General features: G+C 35.3%; 1 protein-coding gene across 3 annotated transcripts in view; it reads left to right on the top strand.

Moving 5' to 3' along the window:
• The first annotated feature begins 314 nt into the window (after nt 1-314).
• The window catches only part of UCHL3 (ubiquitin C-terminal hydrolase L3), a 109,906-nt gene continuing 91,440 nt past the window's right edge, over nt 315-18,780 (top strand). For 2 of the 3 annotated variants that reach the window (XM_044670588.1, XM_044670589.1), the window contains exons 1-2: nt 315-431; nt 532-543. In XM_044670588.1, the coding sequence (XP_044526523.1) occupies nt 390-431; nt 532-543 (54 nt within the window). In that variant the 5' untranslated portion in view covers nt 315-389. The remainder of the gene's footprint in view (nt 432-531; nt 544-18,780) is intronic. The other variant, XM_044670590.1, reaches the window with a different exon arrangement.

Here is an 18,780-nt window from a genome sequence, read left to right as displayed (position 1 = left end):
GGGACCACGCGGCGACCGGCAGGAGCGTGCGTAGAGGCGGCTCACTCGGCCAGCGGGACTAGGGAGAGCCCAAGTGCCGTGTGCCAGAGGGGAGTGGCCTGCAGGTTCAGAGTCATTTTTCCTCGTTTCTAACCTTAGACCTTTCCTTTCTGACTTTGTTGGCATTTGGTAATCTAACTCAGAAGAGAGAGTTTAACAGAATACCAAACGGGAGTGGGGAGAGGGTTACGTGGCTCAGGCTCAGCCTTGTTCCTCTCCATTTCCCCCCCCAAAGTGGGTTGGGTTGGGCCGGTCCCGGGTCAGGAGGCGCGGGGGCGGAAGCCGCGAGGGCGCCTGTGGCTGTCAGAGGCGGAGTGGGGAGACGGATCCGAAACCCTAACAAGCCGGCCATGGAGAGTCACCGCTGGCTACCTCTGGAGGCCAATCCCGAGGTGAGCGGAGGGCCTGGCGGGATGGGACAGGTTGGGCGGTGGCGGCGGCCTCGGGCCCAAGCAATGGAACCTTGAACCACGTTTTCTCTTTCTGTTTCAGGTCACCAACCAGGTGAGTGAGTTGTAGCTTGGGAGCCTCGAGTGCTTCATTCCCCGGAGGGCCGCTCCACGCCTTCCCCAGTCGTCGGGACTTCGTTCCGCCGAGGCCTCCAGCCCCTGGTAGTCTCCCCTGAGGCTTCTCTTTCTAGCTTCTCTCGCCCCTCTCTTTGATCTTGGCCGTGACTGGGCCCCTGTATGCATCCCCAACCCTGGCCTGCCTTTCCCAGTATTTTGCTCTCTCCCATCCACTCCCCAGCTGTGATTTCCCTCCCTGCATCTCTTCTTTCTGGTTTCCTCTTCCTAGGTCGGATTCTTTAAACCTCTTTAAATGCATCTCTTGGGGGAGGGGGAATGAGCTTTCCACTCATCCAGAACCTAAGCCTGGGAAATTCACCTCCCAAGTCACCTCCAGCGGGGTGAAATCACCTTCCTATCATCTTCCCATGCCCTCTTCGGCACACCTTGTTTTCTGCTCCGCCCCACTTTTCTTCTTCCAGTTTTCAAAATCGGCAATTTTAGCGGCACCTTTTTATTAAACCACCTAAATCGAATACCAATCTATTCCTTGAAGGCTGCCCCACCCCCTTTTTTAATTGATTGAGGGGATGAGGACTTGGACCTCTGAAATCAGTATGGAGTAGGATGGTGTGAGAAAAAAATTCTAGCGCATGTGAAAGTCTGAGAAGCAAAGGCCACGTTTGTCTTAAAGAAGAGATAGTTGGGAAGCATGTCCCCCCCAAATCCCCCTTTAACCCTATCCCGGGTCAGGAGGCTGACCTATCTGACTTTTGTGTTAGTGTGAATTTTATTTTAGAATTATTTTTTAAACTGTTCAACTGCATGCTTTTTAGGGCATATTAATATTCCGGTGTTATTTTAAATCATATATCTATTTTTGTGAGTGTTCCTAAATTAAAGTTGCCCATTTTCACCCATCCTAGCTTCCCCCCCCATCCCAAGTAGCTCAAGTATTAAGAAATTTTATTTCCTAATAAATTATATATGAAAATACTCAATAAAATGTGTAAAATATTATCATCAAATGATCTTCTTTCAAAATCTCTTTTGAAAAACTACAGTGGGTAGATTGAAGAAACAACATCATTTTTTTCTGGAGACTTTTAGAAATATTTTCTTTAGGCTATCTAGGAAAACAAAACAAAAAAAAGGTTTATTTTTATGTCCTGATTCAGGATGGTATCCAGCAAATGCCATTTTACTTCAGACCTAGCTCATCATTTCATTGCTTATTATATTCATAGTTAATAGTTTTAAAATCACTATAAAGGGAGAGTTTTGTATTTCTGCCTTTTTTCATGGTAAGATTAGACTATGAATAAAATTTTAATTTATAAACTATAGCAAGATTCATTCCTTGATATTTATGATTTTTAACAAGACTGAATGGAATTATTTTTGTCATGTTTCTTACTAATTGAGCATGATTATATATAACTTCTGAATAAGTTTTATGTCTTTAGTTAACACTGGATCTTGTTCCTACGTGATTTTATATATAAAATTCCTTGATTCTGTAATCAGATTATAACTTTGGGGAAATAAACCTGATGGGAAAAGATGTGTGACTGAATAAATATTAGACTAGAAGCCTGACACTAGCTTATTTTGTTTCAAATTCTACTGAATCTACATTTATTGGGTAAATGTACTTCTACTTCAGAAAATGGGCTATTTAGTAGTGTTCAGTTTTTTTCAGAATTTATGATCATTTCTTTAATTTTCATGTGCAAATGTCAGAACTATTTTTGAGTAGTTTGTAATTGTTAGAATATTACCTATGTCAATAAGATATTCCTTATTAGTCTTAGTTCTATTATCTAGAATCATATAGACTCTTAATTCTCATTACATACTTTCAAATAAAGATAGGTACTATATTCTTTACATAGTCTTTATATCCTAGATCAAAAATCTTCAGTTTTTTAACCATTTTCATGTAATGTTGTTTCTTGGTCCTTCACAATCAAAGTCACTCCTTTCTGAAAATCTTCCAGTTTTTTAATGTCTTTTAATGAGTGTTCAGATTTGACCTTATTCATTCCCACACACTTCGTGATCCAATAATACTGACCTCTATGCTATTTCTCTCACAAAATTCTAGCTCCATACTCTAGGCATTTTCACAGACTGTCTCTTCCTATCTGGAACTCTTCTTTATCTCCTAGCTTTCAAATCTCGATTCAAGTCCCTCCTTCTGAAAGAAGGCTTTCCTAATCCTTTATTAATCTTTTAGTGCCTTTGTTCTAAGATACACACACACACACACACACACACACACACATATTCTATATCCCTTAACTGTACATAGTTGTTTGCATGCTGCCTACCTCATTAGATTGTGAGCTCCTGTAGAACAGGGATGAGTTTGTTTTTTGTTTTAGCCTTTTTTTTCTTTTTAATCTTCAGGGTTTAGAAAAGTACTTGGAATTTAGTGAGTGCTTAATAAATACTTGTTGATTTGATCATAGTATTTTAGATGCGATATGACCATTGCAGAGTATAGGTGAACTTTCATCTTAGGATAGAAAACTTTTAATTAATGCAACATTACATTAAAAGAACAACAGCTCCTTACCTTGTTATGTTTAATGGTCACCCCAAATCCCCAGGTCTTTTTCATATGATTTCCTTTTGTCAATTTTCCTCTTTTTGTATTTGTATAAATACTTTTTAAAAATCTAAATCTAAAAAAAATCTAAAACTTTGGCCTTAATTAGTTTCATACTATTTTCCCTCTTGGTACTTTTGAATCCTAATTTTTAAAAATCTAGTTTATTAGCAGTTCCCTTGGCATCATGTTGGCCTAAGATTTAAAGAGCATACTCTGTTGCTTTCCCTGAGATTTTGATAAAAGTGTTTGAGAGAATTGGACTAAAAATAGGGATTTGTGGCACACACTAGATAATTTTTTCAAGGTGGACATCAGTCATTCAACACTATGTGTGTACATTGTTCAGTTGTTACTAGTCAACCTGTTACATTCCATTCCACCCACATTTCTCTTTGTCTTTACAAAATATAAAGAGATTTTGTTAAATATCTTATTGAAGTCCAGGTATAGTTTGTTAACATTTTCCTTGTCCAGTTTTTGACACCTCAGAGATTTTCAACTGTATGTGTTTTTAAAAAGTATGTCTTCATGTTTTCTCCAAACTATGTTGCAACTATTGTAGGTCTAGAGACTTAAAATAATTGAATATTCTTTCATTTTCTCCTCTCTGCAAAACTCCTTAGGTGTTATCTTTGACTCTTTCCCTTTTCTCACCTTTCACATCCAGTCAGTTTCCAAATCCTGTTATTCTACCTCCATAATTTCTCTGGATTATTGCCATCTTTGGGTGGAGTACTATAAAAGCCTTCTAACTCATCTCCCGGTCTTTAGTATTTTGTACTCATACGTTCTATATACATTTACAAAACTAAATTCCTTATGCTCAAATATGAACACAGCACTCCTCTGCCTAGTAACATTCATTGGCTCCTTATTGTCTACTAAGTAAAAGCAGTTTACTTTAGCTTGGTATGCAAAGCCTACAACACTCTGCACTTTCTTACTTTTTTAACCCTGTTTCTTTTCTCTTTTATACAAAGCCCATTTCAACCCAGTTAGACTACTAGACTATGTTACAGTCAAAAACTTTCCCGTCCCTTAATAGAATAATAGCTAACATTTATATAGTGCTTATTTTGAACCAGGCACCATGCCAAATGCATTATAATTCTTATCTTATTTGATGCTCACAATAAGCCTGGAAGGTAGATGCTATTATTATCCCTATTTACAGATGAGGAAACTAAGTCAAACAGATGTTAAGTGACTAGTCCAGAGGTCACACAGCTAATAAGTGTCTGAGCCTGGATTTGAAATCATTTGACTTTTAGACCTTGTATTCTAACCCCTGTACACCTAGGCAAAAATTTTTTTAACAAATATGTGTAATCAAAGAAAATAAATTACTTCATGGGGCATCTAAAAAATGTCTCTTTCTGCACCCTGAATCTTTCAAGAGGTGAATAGAATGCTTCTTTATCAGTACTTTGAAATTGTTAGTCATTGTGTTGATTAGAGTTCTTGTCTTTTCATAGTTGTTTGTCTTTACAAAGTTGTTCTAGTATAATTTGTTTAAGCATTCCCCAAATGATGGATATCTCTTTAGTTTTCAGTTTTTTGTCATCAAAAAGAAATGAATTGCTATAAATATTTTTGTATATATGGATCCTTTTTTTTATCTTTATTTGATCTCCTTTGGGTATAGCACAAGTAGTGATCTTGTTGGGTCAAAGGGTATGCCGAGATTAGTGAATTTTTGGTCATAATACCAAATTGATTTCCAGAATGGCTTGTGACTTTTTCATTCCATTTCCTGTGTCTGTGCTACCCTTCCCTATCTTTGTTTTTTAAAATTATGCCCATATATCAAATGCTATTTCTTTCATTAAGCCTTTCATGATTTCTCAATCAGAATAATAATTTAAAAAATCTTGCTTAGGACTTCTTTTATATTCTGCCTAACACTGCATATTTATGTATGTATCTCTTCCTCCCCTCACTGAATTGTAAGCTAGGTCAGGAAGCATGCATTAATTATCTTAGCTTTTCTTCAAGTGCTTAGCAAAGTATTTGACATATAATAAATCATATTGAATGAATTCTATGGAAATTACTTTGGAATAGCTATGCATTCTTTTAGAATCTTTTTACTAATCTTTGGCTTTCAGGTTTTCCTCATCATGTTTACTCTTTCTACTCTAAAGATCAGAAGGTAAACTTAATTTTGGAGGCTAGTCAACCCTAAAGCTACCACATAATGATTTATTGAAAGTCATCCCTTGATATGTGTTGTTGCCCTCCCTCCCCTTCATCCCCCATTAAGGGTTTAAAGCTGAATTTGGAGGTGGGGGGAAAGAAAACTGTATGACTATAATTGCTAAGCCAGATACAGATACAACAAATCTAGCATAGTAGATGCATTACAGGTACAGCATAGTAATTTAAATAGCAGTAGGGAGTCACAATAATTTATATGATAGTATCCAGAAACAAGGGCAGCAATGTGTCTTGCCAGTCTTTGCACAGATTTTGTGTAACACTATGAAGTAAAGGTCTTGGCACAAGGGAAATAAATTCTATATCATAGGTAACTGACTTCAGTTTGGCACGAAGTCAGAAGAATAGATTAGAGATAAAATAGTCAATAATGACAAAATTTTATATGGAAATTCTTGAGGGAAAATCTGGTGTTTGAATGAGGATGTGAAAAAGATAAACAAGTGAAATGTGTGTGGAAATATACTACAGACCACCCAGACAAAAGGAGATATTGGATGATGAGTTTTGGGAGGAAACCATGGAGCTGGCACAGGAGTGATGCAGTAGTGGTGCGAAACTTAAAAACTATATATTGACTTGTATATTGGAACATTCTTTTTGCTAAAATAATTTGTTTAGCCAGCTGAAAAATTAACATTGACTTGATGATTGTTTCTTTCATGTTCTGATTGACGAAATCTCAAAATGAGGTTCTGTATTTGATTAGAAACTAGTTGATAAAATAGAATTGATAAGAAGCTGGGCAGGATATGAGCACTCCAGGTAAAAGTTCCCTATTTGTAAGAAAAAAGCTAGGCACAGGCTGGCACCTATCCTAGACTTTGGGAGGCTGGGTCTCAGTTTCGAGAAAGGATAGGTATGATCACGTACAATAAGATTCTGTAAAGGAAGTTGGCTGAAGAGATATTGGATGTGCTAAGGAAGAAAATTCTTACTAATAACATGATTGAGGAAGGAAAGGAGCACTTGTCTTAAGAAATTTAATAGGGATGGACATAGAGCACATTGAACAACTCTTAAAATTAATGTATAGACAGTGAAAACTGGCAGGTAAACAGAAATGAATACAAAAGAAATGGCACAGTTTTTTAAACAGGTTAGAAATAGGCCCAGACTTAGCCCAAGGGTTATAATAAATGCTGGAGATAATAAAAATTGACTTTTAAAGTTATTTTGAGAATTAAACAAAGGAGAGATGTGTTGTCGAGGATTAACTGAATGAGCAAAATGACAGGAAGAATCTGGCATTACTAAACTATTTTGCTTCTGTTTTTCTTACCTAGAACAATATCTTTCATTTTAAAAAATGGTTAATAGTCAAATTACTTTGGATAAATGAAATGATAGAGCACTATATTGTTTTCAGTGATTTCGAGTTATCAGACTTGGGTGAACTATGCATATCAGAACGTTGAAAGAAATATATATATATATATATGAGTTCTGAGCTATTTGATGACATTTAAAAAATCATGGAGAATGAGAAAATTTTGCTGAATGCCATCCCAATTTTCAGAACAGGGGAAAAAGGACTCTTAAGTGGTAGAATTGATTCCTGGCAAAACTCTAGAACAGATTATTAAAAGGGTGGTTTATGAACACTTGGAAAGAGAAGCAGTGATCTCTTAAGAGTCTGCATAATTTAATTAAAGAACAAGTTGTACTAGACTGATCTCTTTTCTTTTTTTGACCGTGTTACTAGACTGGTAGATCAGGGAAACTACACAGACTTATAATTGGATTTCAGGAAGACATTTAATGGTCTTTCATAATATTCTTGTAGACAGAATAAAGCAAAGGAGAATGAGTATTATGTTTAGGCGATTATTATATTGCATGACTAGACCATGGATTGATGTCAACATTTATGAGATCTGTTGAACATTTTTCTCAATGGAAGACATAGTTTGAATGTTTTTCAGAATTGTAGACTTTACAAAAAACTGGAAGGGAAAGCTTTTTGTTGACATTCAGAATTCAGAAAGATCTCAACAGATAACAATAGAAGGATGCTTCTAATAAGGTCATTGTTTTTTTTTTCAAGCTTAGATTTTTATTTTTTTAATATATTTTTATTTTGAATATTTTCCCATAGTTACATGTTTCATGTTCTTTCCCTCTCCAACCCCCCCAACCTCCCTTAGCGGATGCACAATTCCACGGGGTTTTACATGTATCATTGATTAAGACTTAATTCCATATTATTGATATTTGGACTAGAGTTTTTGTTTAGTGTCTACATCCCTAATAATATCCCCATCATCCACAGTTGTTTTTCCTCTGTGTTTCTCCTCCCACAGTTCTTCCTCTGAATGTGGCTAGTTTTCTTTCTCTTAAGTCCCTCATCCTTGCTCTGTATTCTTGCATTGCTGATAGTAGAGAAGTCTGTTATGTTCGATTGTACCACAATGTATCAGTCTCTGTGTACAATGTTCTCCTGGTTCTGCTCCTTTCGCTCTGCAGCAATTCCTGGAGCTCATTCCAGTTCACCTGGAATTCCTCCAGTTCTTTATTTCTTTGAGCACAATAGTATTACATCACCAGCATATATACCACAATTTGTTCAGCCATTCCCCAATTGAAGGACATTCTTTCATTTTCCAATTTTTTGCCACCACAAAGAGTGCGGCTATAAATATTTCTGTACAAGTCTTTTTTCTTATGATCTCTTTGAGGTAATTCATTAATGTCCCAATTTTGCCACATCTCCTCCAAATGTTATTACTTTTCTTTGTTGTCATGTTAGCCAATCAGCTAGGTGTGAGGTGATACCACAGAGTTGTTTTGATTTGCATTTCTCTAATTATTAGAGATTTAGAACACTTTTTCATTTGCTTATTGATAGTTTTGATTTCTTTATCTGAGAATTGCCTATTTATGTCCCTTGCTCATTTATCGATTGGGGGATGGCTTGATTTTTTTATACAATTGATTTAGCTCCTTGTATATTTGAGTAATTAGACCTTTGTCTGAGTCTTTTGCTATAAATATTTTTTCCCAATTTGTTGCTTCCCTTCTAATTTTGGTAGCATTGGTTTTGTCTGTACAAAACCTTTTTAGTTTAATGTAGTCAAAATTATTTATTTTACATTTTGTAATTTTTTTCTAGCTCTTGCTTGGTTTTAAAATCTTTCCTTTCCCAGAGATCTGACAGGTATACTATTCTGTGTTCATTTAATTTACTTACAGTTTCCTTCTTTATATTCAAGTCATTCACCTATTCTGAATTTATCTTGTGAGATGTTGATCTAGACCCATTCTCTCCCATATCGTTTTCCAATTTTACCAGCAGTCTTTGTCAAATAGTGGGTTTTTGTCCCAAAAGCTGGGTGCTTTGGGTTTATTATAGACTGTCTTGCTGATGTCACTTACCCCAAGTCAATTCCACAGATCCTCCCTTCTGTCTCTTCACCAGTACCATATTGTTTTGATAACTACTGCTTTATAGTACAGTTTAAGATCTGGTACTGCTAGGCCCCCTTCTTTCACATTTTTTTTTCATTATTTCCCTTGATATTCTTGGTCTTTTGTTCTTCCAAATGAACTTTGTTATATTTTTTCTAATTTAGTAAAAAAAGTTTTTTGGTAGTTTGATAGGTTTAGAACTAAATAAGTAAATTAATTTGGGTAGGATGGTCATTTTTACTGTTAGCTCATCCTACCCATGAGTACTCAGTGTTTTTCCACTTGTTTAGATCTAGTTTTAATTGTGTGGAAAGTGTTTCTTAGTTGTGTTCATATAATTCCTGTGTTGTCTTGGCAGATAGATTCCTAAGTATTTTATATTGTCTAGGGTGATTTTAAATGGAATTTTTCTTTTTAGCTCTTGCTGCTGTGATGTGTTGGAAATATATAGGAATGCTGATAATTTATGTGCATTTATTTTGTATCTTGCAACTTTGCTAAAGATGTTGATTATTTCCACTAACTTTTTAGTTGATTCTCCAGGATTTTTTTAAGTAGACTTTCATATCATCTGCCAAGAGTCTCCTCTTTGCTTGGTCTCCTCATTGCTTATTTTAATACCTTCAATTTCTTTTTCTTCTCTAATTGCTACTGCTAGTGTTTCCAGTTCAAGGTCATTGTTAATAGAGATGAATGCCTGCACAATTGTAAAATGGGAATGTGAGTAAGCAAAGGTCAATTTGAAAAAGTTAAGGATTACTTACTGCAAGCTCAATATATGTCACAAATGTGATATGGTAAGCAAAAAAGCAAAAGTGACTCTCACTTGCATAAAACTTTGTTCAATACACCATAGTTGGAATATTATATTCTGATCTGGAGTATCACATTTTTGGAAGAATTTTGAGAAGTTGGGAGTTGGGACAGTGTAGGGCAGCAAAGGATAGTGAAGGGAGTAGAAACCATGCCATAGGATGATTGGGGGAAAGAAACAGGTTATGGGAAGAAAACAAGATTAATTAGAGTTAATGGGAATCAGTTTTTTAAATGTTTGAAAAGCTATTCATGAGAAGAAAGCTTAACCCTGTTTTGCTTGACCCCAGAGGGCAGAAATAGGAGCAGTGGGAATCAGTTACACAGAGTAAAGATTTTAGCTGACTTTAAATGACAACTTTTCCATCAAACAGTTTTTCAAATATAGATTGGTTAGGTAATATATTTGTAGGTTATGCTTTTTCTATCACTGAAAGTCTTCAAATGGACCTTTTAATGACTATTTGTCAGGGATGTCCTAATGACTATGCTCAGTTCTAGGTTGAATGAAGTAACCTGAGACCCTTTCCAATTTTTAATTGCACTATTTTCATGATCACCTAGTTTATAGAGAAAATTAAAACAGAATTTGCTAATATTGCATAGTTGGAGCAGTAGGCTTATCCCTTCTTTATTATTATTCCTCCAAAAATACATTGTTATTTTTTTCCCTCAGCAATTTTGAAAAACTTCAACGTGGCCAGCCTCAAATTTAGCTTTCTCCACCATATTTGTATAGGTTTCAGTTACTCTTTTGTGAAACAAATGTTCCCTCTTTTCACTTCTTCCTGCAGCAAAAGTTCCTTTGAAGACAAGAACTATTTTACTTGTCTTTGTATACCCAATATCTTTCTTGTACAAATGCTTGATAAATATTTAAACTTAGTTGTTTAATATGCCCTTTCTTTTAACTTTTCTCCCAGTCCTTTTAAAATCTGAATTTATCAGAGAGCCCCATTAGTTTTGTTATATAAATTGTTCTTTTGCTCTGGGAATTTTGTTACTGTACTGTCACAATTTCAGATTTTAAATTCTTAGGATCATAGGAACTTGAACTAAATGGTCCCTTGGAAGCCGTTTAGCCCAATGCCTTCTTTTACAAATGAGGAAATTGAGGCCCAAGTCATCTTTCTTTTTAGGGTTTCTGGAAATGTTACTGCCTCTAACTTGTGTTTCAGTTTCTTTGAAATGTACTTTTATCAACTTTAGTATATATGTTCTGCATTTCTAGACTCTATCCAGAATATTTTGCCACTCTTTTCTGTCTATGACTATAATGAATTCTAATATGACATCACTGATTTTTCTCTTTCAGTTTTACAAAACCCATCCAAATCTTCCTTTTACTTGAAACTTAAATCCAGAGTAGAACTTTTTCCTCTTGGTTTTTTTAGCTTCCTTATTGGAGTTCTGACTGCTGCTCATTAATGATTGCGAATATTATACAACAGTGCTGTTTTGAAGAAGTACTTTTTAGCTAATTTTTATTTTTTCATTTTTTTATTATCATGCAAAACACACTTTCATATTGGTCGTTGTTGTAAGAGCAAAGTCATACAAAACCAAAACCCCAAAATAAAACCAAAGATACATTTCTGTGAAAGAGGACTTCAACAATTCTTTCTCTGGAAGTGGATAACATTCCCAGATCAGTGCATTGCTGAGAGTAGTCAAGTTTTCCCAGATAATCATCATCCAATATTGCTCTTATTGTGTAAAATGTTCTCCCAATTTTGCTTATATTGCTCTGCATCAGTTCCTGCAGATCTTTCTAGCTTTTTCTGAAATCATCTTGCTTATCATTTCTTTTAGCTCAATAGAATTCTATTACCAACATATACCACAATTTGTTCAGCCATTCCCCAAATAATGGACACCCCCCCTCAATTTCCAATTTTTTGCCTCTACAAAAACAATAGCTATAAATATTTTTGTAGTAGGTCCTCTCTCCTTTTATATTATCTCTTTGGATAGAGATACAGTAGTAGCATTTCTGGATCAAAGGGCATGCACAGTTTTATAGCCCCTTGGGTATAGTTCCAAATTGCCCCGAGAATGGTTGGATCAATTCACAACTCCACCAACAATGCATTAGTGTCCCAATATTGCCATATCCTTTTCAGCATTTACCATTTTCCTTTACTTCCATATTGGCCAATCTGAAAGGTGTGAAAAACTGTATTTAAACTGATTTTTAAATTGCATTTTTTTTAGTTCAACTCCTCAGCTTTTTATTTTTTAAATAAAATTTTTTCATTTATTAAGAATTTATTTTCCTGTTTCTTTCCTTTCTCCCATGAGGGGAGGAAAGAGGGAAAACAAAACCTTTATTTTAAAAAAAAAGCAGTCAAAACCAAATTTAAGAGTGACTGTATCCAAAAGTTTATGTCTGTGCATATTAATTTATTACTTTGCTTTCTGAAGGTGGCTTTCATTCTTCCTTGCTAGGCCAATGGAGTCATTTGTCATTGTGTTGATATTTCAAAAATTGTTTTGTGAATGTAGGTGATTTAGTATAAAACTGATTTGGTTCTGTTAACTTTATTCTTCCTTAGTCCATGAATGTCTTCCCAGGTTTCTCTATAACCCTTCTTTTCATCATTTCTTACAGCGCACTAGTATTCTATTATATCCATTACCAAAATTTGTTTAGTTATTCCCAAATTGATGGGTACCCTCTTACTTTCAGTTTTTTGCCAACACAAAAAAAGCAATTACAAATATTTTTGTACATTTTGGACTTTTTCAGACTAATTTGACCTCCTATGTTCATAGGCTTAGTAGTGATACTGCTGGGCCAAAGGGCATATACATTTTAGTAAATATTCATGCATACTTAGTTCCAGATTGCTCTCTAGGATGTCAGTACCAATTTACAATGCCAGCAATGTAGCAATGAACATATTTCTCTACTTCTGTTCCAACATTTGCCTTTTCCTTTTTTTTGTCAACTTTGCCAATCTGGTATGAGATGAAACTTAAAAGTTGTTGTCATTTTCATTTTCTCTCATATTAGTAATTTGTAGCCTTTTTTCCCCATATGGGAAATGATAACCCAAATATCTCTTCCATTGAAGATTCCCTGTTCATATCCTTTGACCACTTATCAATTAGGAAATGGCCTAGATTCTTATACATTTATTTATTTAAAAACTTTTACCTTCTTTAGAACCAGTTCTAAGGCAGAAGAGCAGTAAGGGCTAGGCAATGGGAATTAAGTGCTTGCCCAGGGCCACACAACTAGGAAATGTCTGAGGCCAGATTTAAACCTAGGACCTCCTGTCTCTAGGCCTGACTCTCAATCTGCTGAACTGCCCAGCTGTCCCTTAGATTCTTTTAAATTTAAAACAATTCCTTATATAGTTTGGAAATAAAATTTTTGTAAAACAAACTTACTATAAAGATTTTTTCCCAGATGACTTTTCCTTCTAATTTTAGTTATATTGGATTTGTGCAAAAAATGCTTTCTTTGGTCCATTTGTTTCTTTAGGATTAGATTGTTTAGTTCCCAATTAATTTTTAATCTTTGTTTCCATAGCCAGTTTTTGAATATAATTTTATTGCATTATATATATGAAAAGGATGCATTTATTATTTCTGCTTTGCAGCATTTATTTGTGAGGTTTTTATGCCTGAATATGTGGTCTAGTTTTGTGAAGGTACCATGTATAGCCAAGAAAAAGGTATATTCCTTTCTATTCCCCTTTAGTTTTCTCTAGAAGTCTGTCATTTTCTAACAATAGAAATAAAAATTCTATTCATTTTCCTAACTTTTTTTTGTTATTTATTTTGCCGTTAGATTCATCTAGCTTGGAGAGGGAAAAGTTGAAGTTTCCCACTTATATGATTTTATTATTTCCTTTTGTAATTCATTTAACTTTTCCTTTAAGAGTTTTGATGCCCAGGGCAGTGACAATAAATAGAGTGCCAGACCTGGAATCAGGAGGGCCTGGATTTAAATCTGGCCTCAGATACCTCCTAGCTGTGTGACCCCAGGAAAATCATTTAACCTGATTTACCTACCCTTTATCCTTCTCTTCGTTGTTACTAAGATAGAAAGGAATAGTCCCACAATTGATTGAAAGATTCAGAAAATACAGGTTTCTTCTGTGATTATTACAGCTCAGGTCCTGGCGACAGTTACCCACTGAACTTAGGTCATTCTTCCTCCAGCTTGTGTCCTTTTTTTTTTTTTGGTTTGTTTCAAATTAAAATTTTATTAGTTGAAAACTATCTTCTCTCCACACTCCATTGACTTAAAAAATTCCTTTAAAACATGCATACTAAGCAAAACAAATTCCCTTATTGTCCATCATTCTGCACTTCACCCTTAATCCATCATTGCTGTCAGGAAAGTAACATGTTTTATCATCAACCCTCTGGAATCATTCATGACCATAGTTTCAAATATTATTCATAGTTTGCTAAAGTTAAAAACCTTTAAGGTTGTTTGAACAGTATGGTTGTTTTATAAATTGTTCTCCGGGTTCTGCTCATTTAATTCTTCATCATCTTCAAAATTTTTCATTTTTATAATATGGATGTTATAGTATAAATTTTACTTCAGATGCTGCTTACTTTACTCTATCACTTCATGCTGATCTTTCTATGACTCTGAAATCACCTTTTTCCTCATCTCTTATAGTACACTAGTATTCTATCAAATTAATATACCATATTTTGTTCAACCATTCTATAATTGGTGAACATCTCCTTAGTTTAGGTAATATTGTCATTTTATTACATTGACTCATTTTACTTATGAATAACTATTATTTTTCCAATTATTTATATGGGTCTTGTGTATCTTGGTAGGTAGACATCCACATATATTTGCATTCAGTATTTTTAAAATTGGATTTCTTGTTATATCTCATACTGCTGGATTTATTTGTACTCTATGGAAATCCTAATGATTGTATGGATTTATTTTCTGTCTTGCAAGTGTGAAGTTATTTCAATTAACTTTTTAGTTGACTCTGGGATTCCTTAAGTATACCATTGTATCCAATGTAAAAAGTGAAAATTTTGTTTCTTCTTTATGCTTTAGTTTTCCAATTTGTTTTTCTCATCATATTGCTATAGCAAGCATTTCTAATGTTTCCAAAAAGAAGTGATGACAATGGATTTCCTTTTTCCCCTCCTAATTTTATTGGAAATGATTCTCATTTGTCCCATTACATATAACATTAGTTCTTTGTTTTAGGTATATAGTATTATTTTAAAGAAAGGTCCATTTATTCCATTGTTTTCTACTGGGTATGTGTATACACATGGGAGGATGACTGCATAACAGAAATGGATGTTGTATTTTGTTCAGTTTTGGAGTCTCTCTTAAATCTCTCTAGGTGGGAAATTATAACAGTGTCTTTTCTGGACCATCTCCTTAAATAGAGGATTTGGGAGGAGCTCTCCAGGACAGAGGGACCCAAGGGGCAGAGGGTACTTTGGGAAATGTGTTTCAGAGTTGTGATCTTTTAGGAAGATATGTTTCTGAAAACACAAATGACTTCCAACTATCAGTACCCTTTCTTCCTAATTATCTTAAATTTAACTAACATTTATTTTAATCTTAAATGTCTCTCAGTGTATTGGTTTTTCCTTATATCTACAAACATGCCTAGATTTCCTTCTTTCTTAAAAGTCTTATTTGACCAGGCCTTCCCTTCAACATATTTTCCTATATCTCTTACTTTTCATGGCCAGACTCCTAGCAAAAGCTTGCAACTTAATCACTTGACTCAGACTGCTGCAGGTTTAAAGCTTTTGCTATCTATGTAGTCAATAAGTACTATTCTTCCATTTGAGCACTTGAAACTTGGTTCTGTATCATTAGATGTTGATGATAACATATTATCTTTATATTGCACAGGTCCTTTATTTTTTGGTTAATTTATGACTTCTTAGATAATTTTTCTTAACCAGTAAAATCTCTGAGTTATATTACAGATACTTGGGTATTAGCCTACTATAGACATTTTAGAGTGGGAAGGTTAACTTTTAGTGTAGGTCCCTTAATGAAAATAAACGAAATAAGTGGAAAAAATGAAAAAAGTAGGAGCCCAAAGACATTGATTTGTCTGAATATACATCAAAATGTCAGAACTAATACTAAATCTCAGGATGTTTTACCCTACCCCAACCCTCACCGTCTAGTGTTCTTTCCATTATGCCACATTGCAGCTAGAGTTATTATATGAATATTTTAATATACAGAACTGGTTAATTACATGTGATGAATAACATAGTATATTTATTAGCTCAGAGTTTTCTGGTTTCTGTCTTTGCAATACTTCATTCAATTATATGAGTATACTTGACTATTTAGAGAGAAACACCCAAAGATTCTGTTTCAGTTTTGCTGGTATAATCTTAATGTTATGAGAAAAGTAGGTAGCACTCACTATAGTGATATATATTTAATTTAGATGGGATTTCCCTTTTATAACTGTTTTCCTTTACCTTATTCTCATTGCCTTTACTCAGCTGTGATGGTGAATGCTATCATCAGCTTCTTTCATCGTTATCAGTTGTTAAGCTCATTGTGAAATTGGTACCCTTTGTTTATTTCTTGCTTGTTTTTATATTATGAAATAGGGATAAAGATGGGGACTAGACCTATAATTTCCTTGGTACAGAGAAGTCCTGGATAAGCACATTCCCTTTACTAATATAGCTTGCTACTTTCTCTGCAGCTTAGTCTTAAAGAGTTGCCTAAGGCATTGAGAGTATGTGACAGCTGGTATGTGGAAGAAGAGGGAGTTGAAACCAGGTGTTCTGACTTTGAGGCCAGCTCTACTACTCCATGCTATCTCTCATATTATAAAATGTCTATGAAAATTTACCCTACTAAGAATTTTTGACCTTTTTGCTCATTTTCCAGATGAAGAAACATAGGCAAACAGGGTTAAGTGACTTTCCCAGGGTCATATAACTAGTACATATCTGAGACCAGATTTGAGCTTAGGTCTTCCTGACTCCAAGCCTGGCATTCCATTGAGCTATGTAGCTGTCTCATTGAAATAAAATGTTTTCCAAAAAAAGGAGCTAGTTTGTTGACTTGAACTAGACCAGCCTCCATAAAAATCCTACTCTTGCTCCATTGTGGCATGGAGGTAACTGGTTTTTCAGAGGTTCTGGCAGGTAGAGTATGAACTCCCGGAAGTTCTACTAAACACAAAGGGATTTGAATTACAGATTCAAGGACAGAATATATCTGCCTTTTAGTGGATTAGCATAGCTAAATATCAACAAGCTTATTTATCACTGTTAGATTGGCAACCAGGTGACACATTATTTGTTCATAACAATCCATGAAACAAGGAAAAATGTAGTATGAACCTGATTATTTTTCTAGTTCTGTAAAGTTTGGGATGTTTGATGTGGCCCTGAATCTGTACACTTATTTAGCTAGTATTGCCATTTTTGTTAACTTGTCACAATCCATCTGTTATTATTTAAGTATATGTTTATTTTTGTAAAGAGTAGTATAGACCTCTGACCCAGAACAGAGGAATCAGGACCCCAACTCAGATAAATTAGCAGGCGATATTAGAACTCCTCACTCAGAATAGAGAGATTAGGGTCTAAATAAGGCATATCTCTGACTCAGAATAAATACACCATGGGAGTCAGAGTCTATAAATTGTGTCTTTAATTGGACAGAACTGGGGAATGCACACATTGTGACACCACAGAGATGATGTTGTACCCTAGTGCCCAATACCTATTATCACATAGGGACTTCTAAGTTAAAATCTATGAAAGAGGTGGGAAGAGGGGGGCACACAGAGGAGCATAAATGACATCATGAGATTAAGTACAAATTAATTGGTTTTTGTTGAGGCCTAAGGACCAACGTGATTGGTTAGAAGTTTGGTGAGTGGGAGCTTGCAGCAAACTCCCTCTTTCCCAGGGAACTTAAGGAAAGCTTATTGTTGAAGTTCAAGTGCAAGATAATGGCCCAGCGTTTGGACAGCAAAACCAACATTTATGGTGGCTAAAGATAAGAGCCCAACAACTCCCTTTCTTTCACGTAGATCCTCAAGGTTAGCAAAATTCCTTGAGACAGGAGAGCTGGATTTCTAAACTTAACCCATTACAGACCAGCTGAATTCTGAACTAAGTTCAGAAGCAAAGATCATGTTAAACAATTACAGGAAGCAGGTAAGTGCAAAACTTTGAGCCTCAGCTTAGGCCTGTGATTGGTCAGTCTAAAAATCTTTTCTAAAAGTGGGAATTCTACTTGGAGAGTGATAGGATTAAGTTCATTTCCATAGTAGTTAGTAATTATATTCATATATGATTGATCTGTAGAGGTTTACATTCCACTCTCCCATTGATAGCCAGTTGTGGTGCTTGTCTCTAACACAACCACACCTACATTTACTCCCAGAATTCCCCCATTGTATACCTTCTCTCTCTGATACAAGCTCCCAACTTTTCCCTCTATCTCCCTCACACCACATATTCAGCTGACATATCTTGCCATATTCTCCACATCTCTCATGGGTCTTCATTATTCACTTTTCATCTAGTCTATTGCCATAGTTTCCTAATAAATCTTTCCACTCTTATGGACTGTGTCTCATCCTCCTCCTTCCAATAAACTCCAGTGGATCACCAAGAATCAAATATAAACGCCCCTACTTGGCATTTAGAGCTCTTTACAACTTGACTCCAACCTATCTTATTAACCATGATTCCCTTTCATTTACTTTATGACCCAACAAAACTGGCTCTCTTGCTGTCTTTCAGATGTGATGCTTCTGGGTTTTTTTTTTTTTTTTAACTCTTACCTTCTGTCTTAGAATCAATACTGAGTATTGGTTACAAGGCAGAAGAGCATTAAAGGCTAGGCAATGGGGGTTAAGCGATTTTTCCGGTCTCCTAGCTAGCTAGTATCTGAGGCCAGATTTGAATCTAGAACCTCCTATCTCCAGGTCTGACTCTCAATTCACTGAGTCACTCAGTTGCCCCTATGATGCTTTATTTTCTGCCCCTATGATGCTTTATTTTCTATCTTTGAGCTTTTGCATTGATTGTCTCTTATCTCTGGAATGTTACTAGTTTGTTTCAAGATTGCTTTCAGCACTAACCTCTTTGCCTGAGACTGTTCCAAGACCTTCCAACTGCCTGTACCATACCCACCAGATTACTTCATATCTTTTGTGTGTTTTG

This window comes from Gracilinanus agilis, chromosome 3, assembly GCF_016433145.1.
Source record: "Gracilinanus agilis isolate LMUSP501 chromosome 3, AgileGrace, whole genome shotgun sequence".
Classification (NCBI taxonomy): Eukaryota; Metazoa; Chordata; class Mammalia; order Didelphimorphia; family Didelphidae; genus Gracilinanus; species Gracilinanus agilis.
Note: the sequence above shows the minus strand (reverse complement) of the source record. Positions and strands in the feature narration are given on the sequence as shown.